A 22,202-nucleotide genomic window follows, 5' to 3' on the forward strand; every position below is an offset into this window, starting at 1 on the left:
AAGTACAACCATATTTTCTTCCCTGCTCAACAACCTTCTATCCTGCATCGAGCAATCTCATTCCAGCAACATCCTCAACAAATTCAAACTTTTCTTTCCTTTTCTGATTTCTCTTTTTCTTTTTCTTCCTTTTCTTTTGCTTCTCTTCCCCTATTTCTTCTCTTTCTCTCTCTTCCACCACTTCCTTTTCTTCTTCCATAATCCCCTTCATCCCTTGCTCTTCTGAATCCTCTTCAATCATCGAAAAATGGCTGTTTGGTCCTGAACATATCTCAATATAATATTCTGTCGGTTTTCCATTTCTTCCGTCATCCGCAGCAACCCTACTCAACTTTTCCAATCCAATTTCGGATCCCCTCGTCTCATCCTCAATTTCATCAGCCTCTTCCACTTGCTTTTGTTTCTTCCCCTTCCTTCTCTTCCCCTTTTTCGCTTTTCCATCTCTTTTTTGCATATTCTGATCTTTTTTTCCACCCGCACAAGCAGTACTCTCCATGCTTCCTTTCTCTCCACAGCTTTGAAGCGAAGCAATTGTTTGTATTTCAACATAATTCACTGGCACAACCGCTATAATTTCTTCACGATCAAATCCACTTCCCACCATTTCTTTGTTCTTACACACATCCGACTCCTCGCCCTTCTCTGTTGGCACTCCCATCTCATTCACAGCTTCTCCGACAAATAATGTTCGCATCTCTTCTTCCTCCTCCTCAACTCTTTCTGCAACATCTTCTTTTCTCCATTCCCCTCTCCCAACATTCTTTGATTCTTCAATATCTCCATCTTCAACTCTCCTTCCACCTCCATTCTGCTTCTTTCTCAGTTGAACGACTACCACGACAAACAAAGCAACAAAAATTAAAAGAACAATGATGCACCCAATAAAGGCTATCAAACTCCATTCAATTTTTTCCTCTCCTTTTGACATTATTACATCCCCCTTTGGTTCAGTCTCAGTTTTGTTCTTCAGAACGAATGAATTTGTTGAAGAAGGTAATTCTGCATTCCCAAACAAAATTGAAACACTCACTTCGATTTCATTTCCACAACTGCTGATGAGATCTTTTGCCACACTTCCTTCTGCTTCCTTTTCTGACAAAAATCCATTTGAATCAAAATCATGTTTTTCAATCTCTTTCTCTTCTCCCTTCCTCTTCACAACTGAGAATGACAGATTGCATGGAATAAAAAGCAATCCTATGAATGTCAGCTTCATTCTATCTGTCTCTTCTTTTTCTTCCACACTCTCCAACACAGGAATGAAGAATGATGAATCCCTTTCAGAAATAATACCTTCAAAAATGCATCCCTCATTCAACATCCAAAGAGATGTGTTAGGTAAAACTCCATCTCCTCCTTTCAAACGAATCACTTTCAATGTTCCAGAATCTGAACAAATGATGTTTCTTCTCAATGATGGATATCCTTCAATAAATGGATTATTGTTCTCAAATCTTCCATCATTAACGATCATTTCCCCTCCACTCATTGTTATTCCCCCTTCAGCTGAATTCGATATTGTGGAATCTTTCATCAAAACAGAACTCTTCACAATATCCACTAAAGATCCATCCCATCTGCACATCTCCTCTTCTGCATTCAAATATTGCTCATTTCTTTCCTTTGCACTCCCATCGAAAATGCAACTGTCCATTTTCACATCCAAGCAATCCTCTAATTTCATCAATTTTCCTTTTGTGGTCTTTGAACTGATTCCATCCATTGTGCAATTTGTCAACTGCATTGTCTTTTTCATTGTCAAGCAAGATATCAGTGATTCTTCATTTCCTTCAACTGTGATGTTTTCTGAATGAAACTTTTCCATGTTTAATTGTCCGCATTCGTTAATATTTATCAGAGAAGTTTTAATTGTTGAATTGCAAATTGTGAATGAATCAATCACTGATGGAAGAGAAGGCGAAAGATACAATGCAGATTCATGAAGAATGAGATTTGACATTGTGCATCCATCAAGTTGTAATTCTCCTTTTTCCATGTTAATGATGTGAAATGGAATTATTGCTAATTTTATATTTCCTTCTTCATTTGATTGTTTTGAAACGAATGAGCAATTCAACAACTCAAGAATTCCTTCTTCTGGTGATATCAATGATTCATGTTGAAAAATGAAATTCGAATCAAACACAAAATTCACTCTCAATAATGAGACTGTTCCAGTTGTTTTCAACAATGCCCCTCTTGTTCTTTCAATCCCCGATTCCACTTCAACTTTGCACATCTCTCTGCTCTTCGAGCTCAGACTCATCTCCTCCAGATTGATCTCTTCCCCAATCACACTCTCATCAACAATGAACATTAGACTTATGAAATCTGAAGTCAGATGCGTCAGTCCATAATCAATCGAATAACAAGAAAACGCATCGCTCCCACATCCCAATGTGTCATACCCCTCCCTCGACACACACACCTCCATTCCCTTCATTTCAACAAGAAACAGCCCAAGATCAACACTCTCCTCAAAATGATCTCTGTCAATCCCTTTCATATCAACTGCCATCCATTCTCCTTCTCCATTTTCATATTTATATTCAAATCCAAACCTCTCCTTCTTCACTGTTTCATTCAGTTTCTTGCAAGAAATGAACAAATCCCTTCCCTCAGCTGCAACATTCTCTTTGAATGTCAATGTTGTCAACGCAAAGTTATTCACACAATTGTCACTCAAATCCAGATATATTCCTCCTCCTCTTCCTCCATTTCCATTCGCCGAGCATCTCAATATGGATGATGATCCCATTTCAAGCAAATCATTCAGCTTCATCTCACTCTTCAAACACCCTCCACTCACACTTTCTGTCTCAATATCCTCAAATCTGCTTTCTCCATCAACTCTCAAACTCGATCCTCCATTCGATGTTATCAGCGATCCTGCTCCAACAACACACCCCAATGCTGTCATGTTCCTCAATGTGATTTCCGATCCACAATTCCCCACTATCACTCCTCCTCCACTGGTTTCGACCCCATCCAATGAACAGTTCTCAAATATCATATTCCCTCCTCCAAATCTTGCAATTCCACATCCTTCAAATGTTATCCCATTCATTTCTGTTCTCTCTATTCGAATGACCCCTCCATTCCCAATCACTATCCACTTCCCACACTCATTCCCATTCGTATTTGTATTCCCTTCTCCTCCTGAAAGCAAACAATCCAAAATGAAGCATTCCCCAATCCTCACTTCCACAATCGATTCATCACCACTTGCACTTGCAGAGGAGGAGCATGGAAGCGAAATCTGAAGAAGTGACAAAGTCAAATGTGTTTGCCCATCTCCTTCTATCAATTCAAATTTCCCTCCCTCTTCAACAACCAGTTTTTTTGTAACTTCATTCCCTTTGATTGTCAGTCCTTTCCCACCTCTGTTGATAGTCTTGCTCACTGAAGCAGCACCAACAAGCATAATCCTCTCTATCTCATCGTTCAACCGATCAAACCCAATATCAACAGACGAGCAAGGATTTTCTTTCGCTCCACAACTTGACAATCCGTTTCCAGTATTGCTTACAAACAAATCCGTTCCCAATCTTGGAAACAGATAATTGATCAGTGAGTCTTCTTTTCTTTGTTCAGATGACTCAAGCACCCACATCTTATTTTCTGCTGTGACTCTTGTGGCTGTCCCTTCCCACAACGCTGGAAGAAGCATCGTCCATGGTGATCCACACACCAAATACACATCTTCTCCTTTTTCTGCCACATTGTTCGCAAAATCATCATTCTTCACAGAGTATTCAATATTCGTTGTTTCAAATGTCAGATGCAACCCTCCTCCTTTTCCGCTTCTCTCTGCAACTGTGCATCCATTGATCTTGTTATCATCAAACAACAAATTCCCTCCATCTCCCACAATCATAACAATCCCTCCCCCAATTGCGCTCATTGACTCGCATCTGCATCCTTCAAACACACATTTGTTAATATCCACACACTTCCCACTCCCCACTCTCCCATTCAACACCCCTCCATTCCCATTATCTCTCTGAATCGATTTGAACGAACAGTTGTTGATTTCACAATCAATTCCTTCTCCAATCTCAATCTCATTTCCATTCTCAAAACTCGATCCATTCATCGTCGTGTTCTTAATTTCAACATCTCCTCCATTTCTCAGCTCAAATAAGCTTCTTCCCACATTTTCTCTTGTCACATTCCTCACAATCACTTCATCAATCAATCCTCCAACCCCTGCTCCATCAAAAGTCACCATCCCTGTTTCAGTCATTCGGATATTTTCTAATTCACATTTCACCAGTTCCACTTTCCCTCCTTTCCCACAAATCAATCCCACTCCAATCTCTTCTGATTCTGCTCCAAATGAACATCCTTCAAATCTCAATGTGCTTGAACTGCACAGAAATACATACTCCTTTCTTGATTCGGCAAATGTTGATACCGAAAATTCCAATGATGAAAATGATATTGCTTGTTCGCTTTTTATCAAAAATACGTTTTCTCCTCCTTCGCTTATTCCAATCTTTGCCTTTGAAATATCTCCATCAATGTTCATTTCTTGAGTGTTGAGTGTCATTTCATCAGAAATAGAACTTCCATCAACAAGTTTCAGTGTTGCTGTTGATGTGTCAAAAACACTTGTTCCCGCATATATCAATGTGGAGCATGCAAAGTCAAAATATCCGCACTTATGATAGTCCATCCCTCCATTTCCCCCATTCACATATCCAACACTTGGTTTCTCTCGAAAGAACACCACAACTGGAATCAACTTCAACTCATTCCCATTTTCTGCTCCCATAAGATCTTTTATGTCAAATCCATCACCTTCAATCTCAAATGAGAAGTCGAATGAAGCGCTATTCACCAACTGTGGCAAATTTGTTCCTTCAATAAACACATTGTTTCCTCCATATGTGGCTGTGTTTGCTTTTTTACCTCTTCCAAATGTCAATCCATTCATCACAAAGTCGCTTCCTCCTTCTTCGCATCTCAACAAAATTCCTCCTCCACATCCACTGCTCTTGCACTGATTAAATCCTGTTGTCCCTCCGCTGTGCGATGTTGAATCTCCAATTCGAGCTTTGCTTGATATTCCTTCCAACTCAATCTTCATCCCTCCGCCATTTCCACTTTTGCACTCACATCCTTCCATTGTTGTGTTCCACACCACAAATATCTCTCCTTCCTTCACACTTTTTGCAACAACAACCCCGTCTCTCTCAGTCCGATTCACATTTCGAATTGTCAAATTTCCCAGAAGACTTTCTTCAAATGCTGATCCTGTCGATGATGGTTCAGTAAATAAAGGCTGAGATGTTTTCATATTTTTAATCTCAACATTAACCATTTTCAGCTGTCTCAGAGCCACTTCAAATACAGATGCTGATATTCCACTCCCTCCTGATGTGGAAGAGTTGATTACCACATCCTCCAGCGAAAGTGAACCGCTCCCCACAGACGCCACAAACACACTCGGCGATGGGCTTCTTGTTGCGTTGTGATCGATCCCCACATGCCTCACCTCCAGTTGACCAGTCGATATGCTAAACAGTGTTGTCGAAGTCGAAGAAAGAGAATTCATTCCAATCACACTCATCGTCTTTCCTTTCCCTGTTATTATTATCTTCTTTTCTCCAACACTGATTGTTGTCCCTTCACTCCCATGCCTCCCGCTCTGTACAACGATCAAAGTGATCAGCTTCCCCATGCTCGACCCCACCGCATGCCCCACTGTCTTGCACGGAGCAGACTCGCTCATCCCACACAGATTGCTCGAGTCATTTCCATACACCCCAACATAAATCGTTTTGTTCTTAAGCCAATCCTTCTTTTGTGTGTGTTTAATATTATCACCATGATAGCACACTCTTTCTTCATTACTATTTGTTGTACAGGAATCATAGAACGGGTTATAAGATGAAAAGAGATTGTAATAATCTTCAAAATACACATCATGGCCATATGGAGTGGAAGTGGCAGTGCATCTGCAATCGTGAAAGAAGAAAAAATAACAATAATGATTGAAACTTGGAAGTGTGCTTTGGTCTGGATAAAAAAACAATCCACCACCATATGATACTGCCGAGCATGAAATGAACTGGATGCTCCTCATTTTAAATTGAACCGGAATGCCATAGCAATACATCCCTCCGCCACTTGAACCTGTAAGCGAGCACAAAGTGAATAAGCACTCAAATACACAAGCACTCTCACCTTTGCCGCTTTCTGTTCCAATACATGAAGATCCAGAAACATTAAAATTATAAAGATAAAGCCCTCCTCCAGCACCACTTGCTTTGCATTTCTGGAACTCGCAACCACTGATCCTGACACATGACGAAATAGACCTGGCATACATCCCTCCTCCGTAATCATTTTTTGCTGTACAAGCATTGAACGAGTTGTTCTCAATCTTGACTGAATTGATTGAATAGCAAAAAATACCTCCCCCAGCATAGTTTGCATAGCAATCATTGAAAGAACAAAATTTCACTGAAAGTGTTCCTGATGACAAACCATACATGTTAATCGCACCTCCACTCGATATTCCATCTGAATAAGAACTACTTGTTCCAGTGGTTTTTGACCCATTCCACACACACCAAGTGAATGAATTCGCCCCATTGTCTGCTATCTGCTGTCTCGCTGGTTTCGACGGATTCCCTTCACTCCCACTGATTGCAACATTCTGTGATCGATAGCACCTGACAAATGAGGTGTTCGAGGCAGCCAAGGATGATGAGGGGCTGTTCAGTGAAGGGACAATGCCCCCATCATACACATCCCACACTGATGAAAATGAGCATCCACTCATCAGAAACACTCTTTGGCTCGGCCCTTCATCCAAATGTGATATTTTTGGTGGATTTGTGGAGATGTTGAAGAATTCTAATTGGGAAAGAGAAACAAAGTGCGATGAAATGAATGGGGCTGAAGACACACAAAATGATGAGAAATGAGAAGAACAAACAGAAACATGACATTTCTCTGAAATCTCCCCTTCCATTGCTTTTGAAGAGAAAAGTGGAGGGAATATCTGTTCTGTTAAGGTTGAAGATGATCTAAGGGAAATGTTGGTGAACAATCCACAGCTCCCACAAAAATCAAACGGCGATGTCTCTCTCTCAACTCCAATCACACAGCCACTCGCTACAATTACACTCCCCCTCATTCCGTACACCACACTTCCACGCTCATGCCTCGTCAATGTCATCCCTCTCAACTCAAATGAAGAATTACATGCACAAACGCACCCACTAACCACGCTCCCCTTCCACTCCTCATCCAAGCACATACTTATTCCCAATATACTCATAATCATCGCCATATATATTATTTTAATCATTACTTTGTTTATAACAAGATAAAATTAAATTGATTTTCTTGTTGATCTTTATGGATCAAATACCCATTATTGTTTTCAAATATTTGTAATTGTCTTTTTTGAATGCTTATTCACAATAATATATTATTTTTTAAAGTGTTAATAAATATTTTTTTTTTGTTATTTCATTATCATAACCATATTTGTATACACATGAATTTTGTGATTATTTAATTCCTCGTTTATTTGTTTGGTTGAATAAAGAATTTCTACAACATGAGTGAATTTATAATTAAAAATAATTTTTTTTGATAATTTTTATTTAACTTGCAATTTTCGGATTCATGTTGATTTTCTTCATGTTTGATTGTTAATATTTGATTTGATTTCTTTTCATTTTAGATTTTTATTTTTGAATGAATAAAGTTCAAAAGCGCAGATGAATGACAGTATCATTTGTTTTCGAATTTCTTTGTAGTCAATTATTGATATTTCCTTGGCTAATGGAAAATTGAATTGAACGTTCAAAATGAAATTTGTTTCTTCGAGATATTGACATGGCATCCTCCATTATTGGCAATTATATTATTATTAATTAAAAAGACTATGGCCAGGAAAAGAAAATCAGCTGGACGTTCTTTTTCTGAATTGAAGAAAGCATTTGACAGCCAGCTGCGCCAAAGAAGCATCTGTTGGCACAATAGAAGAGAAAAGAAGTTTAATGTTTGCTGGCATTTGTATTTTTTTATTTTTAGAATGTGGATTATTTTTGTGATTCCCATCAGCTCAGAGGAACGAAATCAACAAAAATGAATTAAATGAGGAATATGCAATTATTTGTGCGAATATAGAGTCAAGCAATGAGAACTGTATATAAAGGAGATGGATGAAAGCTTATGGCATTTGTTGGAACTGTTCATATTTTTTTGACAAAGAGCAAAAATGAAATAGAGGTGAATTGAGAAAATATATCTCATTTTTCACTGAAAAACCGGAGATTGAATCATTTTGCGGAGAAATGACAGAAAAAAAGGTGATTGATGAATCTTTTGGTAAAATTTTTTGTAAGATGGAAATGAATATTTCTTCTTCTTCTTCTTCTTCTTGATTGGTTGGTTGAAGCAAATGAGATACTGCTGTGCTGATGGTGAAATGGTCATTTGGTGTGTTAATTGAATGAATGAGTTTATATATTTTCAAAGAGAAAGAAAAGAAAAGATAGAAAGAAAGAATATTTTTTTCTATATTCGTTTGTACTTAATGATACATAAGAGAGGTCAGATAAAGGATATAAATATTTAAATGTGGAAAGAGGAGAAAGAAATGGAAGCAGGAGAAAGAAGAGGATGAGAAGAAGGGAATGAGGAATAGACTGAAGGGACATACACTGAGTGAAGGCGGATGGCTTTTTTTGCAAAGAACGAAAACATAAATGTGTCATGTGGAGTGTAATTATTTTTTATTTATTATCTTTTTGATAAATAAAAGAACAGAGTAAATTATGAAAAATTTCGGTAAGTGGGAACATAACGTACTTTTAAAAAAGGCTTTCATTTTGAAATCTTCTAAAAGAAATATCAATAATACGTTATTATAAAACTATTTATGTGGTGAATGAAGAGATTTAAAAATGCCGAAATATAAATAAAAATTGATCACACCCACAATTTAATTTATTTATTTGTGCACATAAATTTTCATTTTAGATGTATTTGTTATATATATAAATCATGAATTTTTTATTTTTTGAATATTTCCATCATTATGACATCCTGTTTGAATGATTCAAGCGTAGAAATAAGCAAAATGAATGAAGCTTTCTCTTGTCTTTCTTGTTCTTTCGATTGGCTTATTGAAAACATTCTTCAAAATAAGTTCAAAAGATGTCCAAAATGTAAAAATAAAATGCGTATATATACAAGATCGGAGACAATGAGGCAATTTAGATGTTATAAATGTGGAAAGGCAACAAGCATTTTTGATGGAACTTCGTTCTGATATTCAAAGATTCCAGTTAACAAACTTCTTCATATCTTTCTGTATTTTTCTCTAAAATTGAGCATCACTCAATCAAGCATTTTGCTTAATGTTAACAGAAAGACAGTTGGATTCTGGTATTCACATTGCAGATCTATTTCTTCAAAAATTACAATGGAAAATTTCGAACCTATTGGGGGAGAGGGTCATATCGTGGAAGTCGACGAAGCTATATTGAGAAAAAGAAAATTTCATAAAGGAAGGAAAAAGGCACAAGTCTGGCTTTTTGGAGGAATAGAAAGAAAGCGTGAAGATGGAGGAGGAAGATTTTTTATTATTCGCGTGAAGAACAGAAGCAGAAGAACCTTATTGCCTGTCATTTTAGCTAATATAAAACCAAAGACAACAATTTATAGTGATGAATGGCGTGCTTACAACTGTCTAAATGATTTCAACTTCACTCATATGACTGTGTGTCGCAAATATCATTTTGTTGACCCAATTACAGGTGTTTGTACAAATGGAATAGAGGGTTTGTGGTCAAGGTTTCGTGCGTTTTTGCCCAGAACTGGTGCAAAAGACAAATTCATTGATGATTTCATTGCTAATTTCATGTTTCATTCATCAAAGAATTACACTTTCAAAAAATTTGTCAAAGAAATAATGAACACACTTCCCACAGTTGATAAAGGAGACGATGATGAATCAAGTGATGCTGATGAAGATGATGATTCAATGACCCCACTAGTGGATGACACTGATTCTGACAGCAGCAGCAGCAGTTTTGGAGCAGGAGATGGCTTATCTGCATCTGAGTATGAGGATTCATAGAAATTTTTGTCCCACAATTGTCTTTTTAAAATATTTTTTTGTGAATTTTTATTTTCTCAAACACTTTTAAATCTCTTCATTCACCACATAAATAGTTTTATAATAACGTATTATTGATATTTCTTTTAGAAGATTTCAAAATGAAAGCCTTTTTTAAAAGTACGTTATGTTCCCATTCACCAAAATTTCTTTTTTTTGTAAAATGAGAATCAATCGATACCTCTTTTGATCACTCCCATTTGATTATTATTTAATTCGTAATTTTTTCTTTAATAATTATCTGAATTGAAAATAAATTGAATTATTATTATTATTATTAAACCTGTGCAACAAGTGGCAAATTTTGCCAGTTACTGACACAGGTGACCGACAGGACGATTTTTCCATGATCACAACCATAAATATTTTGTTCACACTCATCTCTTATTATTTAATCATTTTTAAAAGATAAAACATTTTTATTATATTTTCATTAAATATTTTTTTGATTGTTTCTAATTTTTCGAAAAAAGTGAAAATTATCTGAAAAAGAAAGTCATGTAAAATTGGTTTCAAAAACAAAATACGTCAGTTATTTATTATTTTTTTAGCTGGATTAATTATTCTATATAAATAAAACTAAGAAAAGGATATTCTCCAAAACTAATTTAAAAAAATTCAATTCAACAAATGTACCAAAATATTTTTTTCACTGACAAGATCTGTGAAACATGGAATATTTTATGTCACTGGAAGTCACTTCTGTCACTGGCAGTCAGCCTTGTCAATGAAATAAACGCGTTGGAAAAAGAAACAGAATTACAAAATAAGTTGTTGAGCTTCTGAAATGTTTATGATTTCATTTTTCCATCAATTACAACCATAACTTTTCGTTCGATATTTGATTATCTTTCTTTTTCGTTAAAAGAACCAAACATGTATACAAAAATGAACTGAAGAATGCACATTGAAAGAATGCTTTTATTAATTATGGTTTGAAAATATACATATTTGTTTTTTTGATGATTTACCAATTCTTTGATTGATTAAATTTCTAAACAATATCCTTTATGTGATGAAAATTATTCCCACGAAAACAAATAAACTATATTTTGAAAATTGACATTACGAAGTTTTTGAATATTTGTTCCGGATCCTTTACTAAATAAAGGATCAAATTGCATTTTTTTCATATGGAGGTGACAAGCGATGGAAATACCTTTATGGAGCATTAAAACAGGCGATGAAAATAAACGTCTATGTAACCATATAGACAAAGGAATTGATCCAATTATCTCTAATGTTACAAGCTGGCGGAGTGAATCGTATTTGCTGAGCAATTATAGCCAGATATATTTCATTGAATGAGGAACATTTATGAAGTTTGTGTAATTATGTCATTGCTTTGTTAGCCTTGGAAAAATTATGACATCATTTCGAAATCTCTAACAAATTGATTTAAAAACCAACTTTTCATACAACTATTCATTATTCTTCACTGATGTTGAATGATTTCTTGGAGCTTAGTCATTTTCTTTTTTTTTTGAACCATATTCGAAAAAAAGCTTTCTTTCTCAACTCTCTCCGTTATAAAGTTATTTAAAAATCCAATAATTGTTTGAAAATTGACGAAAACATCTGAATTGAGCAAAACAACTGAACACAGCAGATGTATTGCAGCAACGTGGAATGAATTGATACAGAAAGAAATGAGAGGCAACGTGACCCGATGAAAGAAAGACGAAGGATTTGGAATGTGCTATTTTTTCGTCAGAATGAAGCAACAAGTTTCTTGTGAAAAATTTTCTGAAGAAGAAAAGAAAGTTGCGGAATAATCATTGATTCTATTTTTTTCCCTTGAAATCATATATTGTTAAGTTTCTTTTCATTTTTATTTTTAAAAATTATTTAAAATAAAAGAACTTATTAAAATCCTCAAGTGCATGTTTTTCTATTTTGCGAAATGAATAAAAAATTACAAAAAAGATAGAATAATGGAGATTCTGTTTTCATTGATTAGAATATGGTTTTACAATCACAAAATACTAATAAATTTCTAATGATAAAATATCATAATATTTTTTGTTCAGGAAATCAAATATTCCTTGTAAGATAATGATTAAATTTACGTTCACTTCTTCTTCCAGCTTTTCAAACATCTTCCTTTTTATTGTCTTTCTTTCCTCTTCATCAGCTTCACCACTGTTTTTTCTTCTAATCTTTTTGAAACGTACAAAAAGAAATGCAAGCAATTCCATATGATTTTATCTTCCAAAGTTTATTGCTTCATTTCATCAAAACCAGCATTAATGTTTCCTCATCTCAACAGTGCAAACCCTTACACATTTCATATGTGATTCAATTCTTAATGAATTGAAGTATTTATTGTGAATTTCTTTGCAATTATCTCTTTTTGCTCGAAATGACTGAACAACTCTGCAAACAAGGCAAACATATTCTTCATAACTTTTATTGTGTGATAATTTGTTTTCTTTCATCACAAAGAACCATCTCTTTATTACTAACATTTCTTTCCCTTCTTTTTCTCCTCTTCTTTCTCCTATTCACTTCCAATCAATATTTTTAATCAGACTTTTAGGCTCCTTTATTGCCTCTCTGATAAAATGCAATTCTTTCACAATTGCTCATTCCAAAGATCAATCGCTGAGTATTGGGTGAATCAAAAACTCCCAAGAAGATTGATATGCAAGTTGAATAAGATAATGATGTTCCAGGCGATAATCAATAACTACTTTGATCTTATTCACATGCAGTTCTCTTTTCAATTCCTATGCAAAAAAAGAGGAAAATGCAATAAAACAATATCAAAATTGTGAAAAAGGTTCTCAAACCCAATATCCAATATTTCCCAAAGCCAGCAACGCCATTTCCACATCTTTTTTTATTTCCTTGCTTTCTTTTTTCTTCAAGGCAACCGTTAGAAGGCAGGCACATAAACTGAAAGAGATTCGTTTGAAGCACATTCAACACACATCATCATATAGCATTCGCAAAGATCAACAGGAAGCTTTTTACACTTTCCATCTTTCTTTTCTCTTTCATCGATAGTTATCTTCTCAAATCTTTCATGCAACGAGGACTCTTCAAAACCATTTACCTTTGAATCTTTCAGTGAAGTGCAATATATGATTGTTTCAAAAACAGAGTGAAATTTTCTATTGAAATTATATTTTCTACTTTCATTTTGTGAATTTTGTAGAATAGTTCTTCTGCAACAACGGATTTTTTTTCATCTTTGCCCATTTCTTCAATTTTCTTTTTTTGCTTAATCTTGTATCAATGTTTCAAACCAGTTAATATCTTCTTCGAAATAAAAATTGAAAAAAAATTCATTATTCAAGAATTCGAGTGTAATAATAAATGCATACCACTGTATCTTTTTTACGCTTGAATCGTATGCATTTTTTGGAGGTTTCATTGAGAAAACAACATGATTGAATCATACTAACTGAATTCGCATAAGCTTTGATAAAATGAATGAAAGTTAAATAGAATCCTGATTTGCACATGAAAGCATAAGTTTTCACACAATATTCAAAAGCACGAAGTTGATGAACAACACATAAAGAAGAAAAATATGTTTTGTTTATCCATTTATATTATTATGGAACATTTGATCAAATGAAAAAAAATTTTCAAAAAAATTTCAACAAGAAAAAAAAATATTAGAGCTGAAGGAATTTTATTACAAAAAATTCAAAAAATATAAATTTGTTTCTTATTTTAATTTTTTTTTTTTTTTTTTTTTTTTTTTTTTTGTTGTTGTTGTTGTTGTTGTTAAATGACCAACTGCTTTTGCATTATTATAGATTGGGTTTAGTAAAAAAAATTAGGAATTTCCTCGAAAACGAAGTAATTTGTTACCAAACAATAAGATTGAAAATGATTTTTCAACTTTCAAAATGGCTTTATGTGTGATTATTTTGGAAATCAAATTTTTTGAACAAAAAATTCGATTTGATAATTTTGTTTTGAAGTTAAGTTTATGAACACAGAAAAGTGACAAATCCTATAAATACCAACTTTGTTTTTTTATTTACATCAAAAATTGGCTTTTAATACATTTGAAATGATTTTTTCATTTCAATGATCAATTGATCCTCTTTGACAATGAATTTCCAAAATAATCAACACCCCGAAAAAAGGTTTTGATTTCAAAAATTATCACATATATCGAATATGGGTGATTTCAATTTATATCATATGCTTTATTCGGTACGTTGATAAAAAAAAGGGATAATTACATTTGTAAAATGATTGCAATTGAAATGTTTAATGCTTTTCAATAATTATCATTGCTCATGAAAGAGATGAGAGAAATATAAATAATTTTTTTATTGTTGTTAAAACTCTTTATTAACAGTTTTCAGATATTCAAAATTATATGTCAAACGGAAATAATTGAAGAAAAAAACAAATTTTCAAAATAATCACCATTATGGGGGGAAATACTGACTTTCAAGCTATTTTTGTACATATTATTTAATTTTTGAACCACTAATAACTGTATTAACTTACTCTAATTTCTTTTGAAATTTGGTTATCATATCAGAAAACTGTTATCGTTGAGATCAAAACACAAAGTATTCCAACGTTTCACAAATATCAAAAAATGGACTCATTTTAATGTGTTTTTTGATCTTAAAAAGTCAACACGTGCAAAAATTTTACAATGAAAATGCCTGAAGCAAAATATTAATTTGCCCATATTTTCAATAAATATAGGAGAATTGTCATGTTGTTTTTTTGTTTATTCAGTAAAAATTTCACTAAAACTGTTAAATTTCGGTTTCATTTTATAAAGTTAAGGTAAGTGCACAATATACGACCGTTAACAATTTTCTGTGTGGATGATTATAAGAATATTATTAACTGTTTTATATGGTTTGCTTGAATTTCTTTTGTGAGGAAACTTTTTTATTGGACCCATGAGATTTATAAAAATTTTACTCAAAATATGGGATCGATCAAAATTTTCGATCAAAATATTAATTATATCAATTTTTTCTGAATGCAAATTGAGGATCGCAAATTCAAAATCAGCTTCTTCAACGAATTATTTCATAACGCAAATGATACATGAGAATGGTTCAGAAATGAAGTGTTGAATCAAAGATACAAAGAATGCAGAAATTGTCATAAAGAAATGGTACTCTATGAACGAAATCCAAATTCCAGGCAATGGAGATGCTTCAGATGCAACAAAACAATAAGCCTGCTGTCAAATCTATCAATAGAAAATCAAAAAATAGGAATTGGAAAATTAATACATATTTTCCTTTTCAAATGGATGAAGCTTTCAATCATGCATACTTCTTCACTTCTTGGTGTGCACAGAAACACAGTTGGTTTTTACTATTCCCTTGCAACAGCAGCAATGGCACAGAGCGCAGCATCATCTTTTCAGCCAATTGGAGGTGAAAATACAATTGTGGAAATTGACGAAGCAATTTTGAACAGAAGCAAATATCATAAAGGCAGATGGAAGAAGCAGATCTGGCTTTTTGGAGCTGTTCAAAGAACTCAGGATGGGAAACAAGGAAGCTTTTTTGTAATCAGAGTCACTAATAGGAAAAAAGACACATTGCTGCCAATCATTCAAGCGAATATCTTACCAGGAACTATGATTCACAGTGATGAATGGAGAGCGTACTCATCTCTCTCCGGTCTCGGTTACGGCCACAAAACAGTCTGCCATAAATATCATTTCAAAGACTTAGAAAGCGAAATATGTACCAACATGATTGAGGGATTTTGGAGTCAATTTCGAAAAGATTTGCCTCGCACAGGGCTGAAGGAGAAATTCATTGATGATAATATTTCTTCCTTTGTGTTTCAAAAAAGAAAACAATTAACATTTGTTGAAACAGTAAGAGAAATTTGTCAAAATAAAGTGGATGAATATATTGAAGAAGAAAAGGAAGACCACGAAGAAGATGATGACGAAGAAGATGTGCCAGTTTTAGCTGAACAAAACGAAGAAATTTCTGAGGATTCGATGGAAGTTAGCGATGGAGCGGAGCATTCTGAATACGAACCCGAATAAAAAACAGTTGCATTGCTAAATTCATATTTGTTTAGAAATATTTGTTAGCATATCAATGACAAATTGCAAAAATTTTTGAAAAATTGATTGAAATTTTTAAAAATTTTTTGATCAAAAAAATTATAACACAAAAAATATAATATTTTTTTTTTCGAGTTTCCGCAAATAGTTGAAAGATAAAAACATATGTGCACGACATGTTATCATCATAGCTTCAACATATGTTAATTTTATTCACGGTCGTATATTGTGCATTAACCCAAGTTAATACAGATATCGCATAAAATACCGGACATCGCTCAAAATACCGGACAAGATCCATTTCACAATAACTGCATAAGTAATAATTCTGTTAATTTTCCTCAAAATATATCTTATCAATACAAACTCATTTGATACACAAATCTTTCAAAGCAGCTTCAATTGTGCTCAGAAAAGATGATATTTGAATTTTCGGAGAAATTAGATTTTGAGTTTCTCCGAGATTTTAAAAATAATAAATTTTGAAAACAAAAGGGGCTATTAAAAAAGTTTTGTAAATCAATGGAGTTTGAATTGACAAGTTGTGTTTTGAGGAAAATTGTCAGAATTATTCCACTAGCAGTTATTGAGAAATCGTTCTTGTCCGGTATTTTGTGCGATGTCCGGTATTTTTTGCGATATCTGTATTTTCCTTTAAATGGCAACCATAACAATTATTAACAACTCCAACATAACTTAAAGTTCCAAACCGATTATTCCTCCAAAAAAAAAAAAAAAAAAAAAAAAAAAAAAAAAAAAAAAAAAAAGAATAAAAGCTATGAAAAAATTTGACACCTCATCCCTCATAAACAAAGAATAGAAAAAAGTTTATTTTCGCATTTTTTTCTTTGTGAACGAAATCGAAATGGATCAAAATTATTGCTTTTTTAAAAAAATTCGCTTCTTGTTCCTTTTTTTCCTTCTTTCTTATTATAAAAAGTCTTTCATTTTGATTTAAAAAAATATTGAAAAACTAATGAATAACGAATAAGATTCAAAAATGTTGTGCAGTGTAAAATTTTGAAATCAAAAAATCTCGTTCCAAATAGTTAAAAAAACAATTTTATTTAAATTTCTTTGCAAGATTAATGTTATTGATAAATGTGAAAGAAAAACGAAAAAATGTTATGCGCTGACTTTCAAATATTATGATTCAAGTTATTGAGATAAAAATCGATTTTTGGCTATAACTGTGAAAATTTTGTCAAAAATCTTTGGAGAATCGTTATTTTTCTGGTAAATGTGCAGAACATTGCAAACACATTCCATTTTCGCGTTCCTAACTTTTCCCCATAATAATTCCTTGTTTTTTTTCATACTTTCCATCTTCACTGAAGCGTTAGAATAAAATATAAAAGACAGAATTATTGGAGTAGATGCCTTTATTAATGAAAAGTAATTATTTTGTTGTTGCATAAAGTAACCAGGATCCAATCCTTTCCGCTTTAATCTCTTCAACTTTCTTTTCATGCACAAGATATCGTAATAACGTGAGTTAAGTTCTAATACATCAATGATCACATTTTCAATTGAATGCAAGTCAAAATCATCAGATAATTTAACGTCAATCACCTGAGTTGGTGCTTTATCTTCATTTAAATAATCATCACACTCACAAAATGGATTTGAGATATTTTGAAAATTACCAGAATCTGCAAGAACACTTCCATGCCTAAATTGCAAGTTGCCCTTTAATTGTTGAAATTCAATTTCTTTGGAAACATGAGAAGTGCTAATATCAGTTAAAAACCTGGTATTTGTCTTTAAAAACATTTCATCGTAACAACATTTAGAGTTTGCCAAAAAATTAGTTGCTGAAAACGACTGTGATGCAGTACAAGCCAATGGTGATGAAGATGTGGAAAAAAGATCTTGCTCAAATGATTGTAATTCTTCCACATTAAAAACAGAAATCGGGTTTGAAAAATTTGAATGAGAAGGATGTTCTTTATAGCATGAAGCCGTCATCCTTTTTGGATTTTGAAGGAAATTTTCAAATTGACTCTTTGAAGCATGCGCAGCATAAACATTGTCATTTGAATTCCATGAGGAATCAACTACCAAAGGCACATCTGTGACCATTGGAGTAACAAAATTTGAATGCCTTTGTTCACTTTCAGCTGAACTCACATTGAAACAATCTGGTTCAGGTCCACTTTGAGATTTATTTTGTAACTTAGCCTCACTTTTTCTGAATCTCTCAAGTTCTGACATTTGCTGGATTTCTGAGTGTTTCTGCACTTTTCTTTCCATCTTTCTGATTTTCCTTTGCAGAATTAGAACTTCCTTCTCATCTAATTCGTCAGCTTGTCTCACTTTTAGTCTTTCCTTCAGCTCCTCCAAAGTTTCTTTTGAATGGTTTCCGTCATATGAATCTATTCCAAACTTATCTTCCTTTAGCATCAATTTTTTCTCTGCTTCTTCCCACATTTCGCTTTCCTCCTTATTAACAATCCATTCCTTTCTAACCCACACTCCAAAGATTTTGAAAAAGTGTTTTGCATCGCGTATTTGTGCTTTCACAATTTCCTTTCTTTTCTCGGTCATTTTCTGCTGAAGCTGAATATCTTCTGCGACTTCAAATGTTTGCTTATAATTATCATTCGCAACTTCCGCAGGCATATCGACTCCCTCTTTGCTTCCTCTACAAATTGACCTACTTTCTTCGCTGGCTTGCTTCATTGCCTGGGCAACGCCCCCATCAGAAGCTTCAACAGCCATGCATCTGTCTGTCTGTGCCCAATCAGTAAGCATTGCTTCTCGAGCAGCTATTACAATTCCGCTCTTTTTCCACCCATCCACTTCAAATTCCATGTCTTTCTTGTAGGCTCGTATGTTAGTCATCCTCGGCTTCCAACGAGAAATCGAATCAATCAGAACATCCTTGTCTGACACAGATGAAGAATGTTCAGAAGATGTTTCAGAAGCAATTTCTGTATCGGTAATAGTTTGTTCAGTTTTATGCTCCATATTTGTTGCAGAGCCGATTTTGGCAAACTTTTGTTCAGTGTTGACTGATTGTTGCAGAACTGACTTATCACATGTGCATTCTTGATGTTTTTGCTTTTCAAGTAATTCAGCTTCGAAAACTTTCATGAGGTCAAGTATTGTTGGTGGATCATAACTTTTGGATACTCTTGTAACATTTTCCGTTGTTTTCATTTCAAATCCTTTTTCAGAAAAATAATTGTTTTTATTGAGTCCTGAAGGCTTTAATACCACTGGATTAACATCACGTTGTAGCGATTCACTTTTGGGCAAAAACTTATTTTGCAGTGTTGGTGGAAGTGGAGGAGATTTGCACATTGCTTCTGATGCATATGGAGTATGTTGCCAATCACAAATTGAGAAATATTTGTGAGGGTTTTGATATCTTGAAAATTGTATCTGTGAATTAGAACGAACAATCTGAGAATTTAAGTTCTCGCCTGATTTTGATTCTTTTGCTGTTGATGATGACGTTCCTGTTTCTTTCAAAAAGCTTGGGTTTGAACTTTTTTCGAAAATGCTAAAAGGTGAAGAAGAAGCACAAGAAAATGAAAATTCTTTATGCTTGCCTGATGATGATTGATGAGAAGAAAAACTTTGTAATAAGTTCGGCTTTTGATAAATATTCTGAAGAAAAATCACCGGATTGTTAGATGTTTCTGAATCTGAAGAGCTTGAAGCAATTTCATCTATTTGCTTTTCGTTTTTTGTAGAATGATTTAAATAACAATTGTTTCTTGTAATTAATCTGCCAGACTAGTAAATATTTAATATTTGTAATCCATGAAGTTAAAATCATTTGAAGTCCTAAATAAAAAATAAAAGAAGTAAACTTTATTTTTTAAGCAAGATTGAAACACAAGTGCTTTGCTCATAATCACAAAGACAAAATATTAATCATGTTCAAAATTTCGAATAATTAATGGGTATTAGTCTGATGTTTAAAAAGCATTGCTTCACCGACTGTCGATAAAATTCCACTCATATGCAGAAATATCTCTTCCCATTCTTTTATATCAAATTTGGTAAAAATTTTGAAATTGATTTGACAATTTTTAAGTTATTGCAACTGAACGATATAAATCTAAAGAAATGCTCACTTCAAATTTGTCCCGCGGAGATTATTTATGTGTGGATTAAAATTGTTATTAGAGATTTATTTATAATTTTTATTAATTATTAAATGTTCAATGTGATCAGCTTCAACGACAAGCTTTTCACAAACGCTCAAAGATGGTCCAAGTTTTCTAAATTATACACCGTCTGCGACAACGAGAACTTCGCGATACAATCATTCTGAGAATTCTTTTTCTTCAGATCAAATATTTAGAATTACTCGAAAATTAAAAGAAGTCGAAAGAAATAATTTTAATATATCGAGAGAAAATAATCACTTAAAGCAAGCAATTGAAGAATTGAATCGTAAATTACGATCACTTGTTGATTTTCTTGCACAGTTTTTTGGAGAAGATTCATCATTTCTTAATGATTCACTCAGCGAAAGCTTTGATGCCAAAAGAATATCTTTGGAAAAGCCATCTATTACATTAGAAGAAATCAACAAGATCTTGAAAAATGTTGGAAAATTTCAAACTTCAAATAATTCGATTTTATCAGAAAAGAATTCAAATAGTAAATTATCAAAAATAAATCAAACTTCATCTTTGCAAACGCAAACAATTTCAAGCAATAAAACTCTTGAAATTTCATTTCATCCCGAGTCGTTTGACGAGTCTCTATCAGATGGATCTACCACTTCTAGTGATTCAACCAATTCTTCTTCAATCTCCACATCTCAGTCTCCGCCAAGAACATCTTCTCACTCGCGAATGCACAAAACACACAAAAGTCGTACGCATTTTAGAACACCAAAACGGGACAGCAGCAATCGTTCTACAGCAAAATCAAGCCAACGAAGGCATTCTGTTGGAGTCACACCTCTTAATTTGTCATCAGCCAGAAGGCCTTCCTCACCCTCAACATTGTCAGCTCGCAGAAGCTTCGGAGACACTCAACAAAATTCTCAAAGAAACAAATCATTTTTGCAAAGCGATGGCCCGAAGGAACGTTCAATTCGCTTTTCAGAAACTTTCAATGGCTCATCCAGAAACATCCAGCAAGCGCAGAATTATGCCTCTTCTCCTTCTTCTTCTTCATCAATTTCACTTTCTGATCACCTTTTAGTGTCGAGCCATCGAAGTCCGCAGGCAAAAGAATCGCCTTTTACTCGCGCTTCACCCGTAATTCATTCACCACACACATTTTTGATGCCTCAGATGAACTCGCCAAAACAAGATGCCACAATTCAGAGAAAAGTGTCTATTCGTTCTCCTTCTTTGGCTGCAGCTGCTCTTCAAAAGGATCCCGTTCAGTCATCTTCGCAATCAGGAACAGCATTTCCATCACCCTCCTCTTTTGCCTCGTCACCTCACTTTCCCAGTCCATCCACAAAGTCTGCCTCTGAGTCATCTTTGTTTGCATTTAGCACGTCAAACAGCTTTCTCCCACAAAATGAAGGTGCCAAATCAACTCCATTCACTTCATTCACTTCAACTCCAACTGCACCAAGTGCATCTTTTCAGTCAAATAGAACTCAAATGCCTTCTTCAACTGTCTCATTTGCAAACACTGCTTCAACTCCATCTGTTAACATGCAGCCATCCACTCCATCCATTTCCCTTGTTTCTTCTCAATTCGCTGCAAGAATCAACGAATTTTCTACATTTGCAAAGAATTACATGCAACTTCAAAAACCTACAAATCAAACTGCCAAGCATTCTCTCTCACCTCTTGAAACTCCTGCTCCAAAGCAACAAATTTTCAATCAATCAGCATCGCTATCTTCTTACCCATTTTCTTCATCAAAACCCTTTAATGAAAGCAATGAAGCAAAGAGTGATAATATCATTACTGATTTAACAGAGAACGATGGCTTGGCGGCACAGTCTTTCGAAATGAAAACTTGTAAAGAAAAATTCGAAGAAAAAGATGAAGTTGAACTTGGAGATTAGTAAGTAATTTTGAACTTTTTTATTT

The 22,202-nt window shown here is 34.0% G+C and overlaps 5 protein-coding genes across 5 annotated transcripts; 3 read left to right on the forward strand and 2 right to left on the reverse strand.

Moving 5' to 3' along the window:
- Nucleotides 1-37: 37 nt before the first annotated feature.
- MONOS_538 (uncharacterized protein) lies at nucleotides 38-7,324 on the reverse strand (the record flags this gene model as incomplete). The annotated part of the gene is made up of 1 exon (XM_067875520.1): nucleotides 38-7,324. One exon carries the CDS (start codon nucleotides 7,322-7,324, stop codon nucleotides 38-40), a length of 7,287 nt encoding a protein of 2,428 aa, XP_067735568.1.
- Nucleotides 7,325-9,454: 2,130 nt separating this feature from the next.
- Nucleotides 9,455-10,111, forward strand: MONOS_537 (putative Uncharacterized transposase-like protein; the record flags this gene model as incomplete). Its single annotated transcript, XM_067875510.1, has 1 exon — nucleotides 9,455-10,111. One exon carries the CDS (start codon nucleotides 9,455-9,457, stop codon nucleotides 10,109-10,111), a length of 657 nt encoding a protein of 218 aa, XP_067735569.1.
- Nucleotides 10,112-15,416: 5,305 nt separating this feature from the next.
- MONOS_536 (putative Uncharacterized transposase-like protein) lies at nucleotides 15,417-16,157 on the forward strand (the record flags this gene model as incomplete). The annotated part of the gene is made up of 1 exon (XM_067875499.1): nucleotides 15,417-16,157. The coding sequence occupies one exon, from the start codon at nucleotides 15,417-15,419 to the stop codon at nucleotides 16,155-16,157; it is 741 nt and encodes a 246-aa protein (XP_067735570.1).
- Nucleotides 16,158-18,126: 1,969 nt separating this feature from the next.
- MONOS_535 (uncharacterized protein) lies at nucleotides 18,127-19,484 on the reverse strand (the record flags this gene model as incomplete). The annotated part of the gene is made up of 2 exons (XM_067875488.1): nucleotides 18,127-18,147; nucleotides 18,207-19,484. The coding sequence occupies 2 exons, from the start codon at nucleotides 19,482-19,484 to the stop codon at nucleotides 18,127-18,129; spliced, it is 1,299 nt and encodes a 432-aa protein (XP_067735571.1).
- Nucleotides 19,485-20,995: 1,511 nt separating this feature from the next.
- On the forward strand, nucleotides 20,996-22,177 carry MONOS_534 (uncharacterized protein; the record flags this gene model as incomplete). The annotated part of the gene is made up of 1 exon (XM_067875478.1): nucleotides 20,996-22,177. The coding sequence occupies one exon, from the start codon at nucleotides 20,996-20,998 to the stop codon at nucleotides 22,175-22,177; it is 1,182 nt and encodes a 393-aa protein (XP_067735572.1).
- Between the last annotated feature and the right edge of the window lie 25 nt (nucleotides 22,178-22,202).

This window comes from Monocercomonoides exilis, assembly GCF_001643675.1.
Source record: "Monocercomonoides exilis strain PA203 chromosome Unknown scaffold2-2631571, whole genome shotgun sequence".
Lineage (NCBI taxonomy): Eukaryota > Preaxostyla > Oxymonadida > Polymastigidae > Monocercomonoides > Monocercomonoides exilis.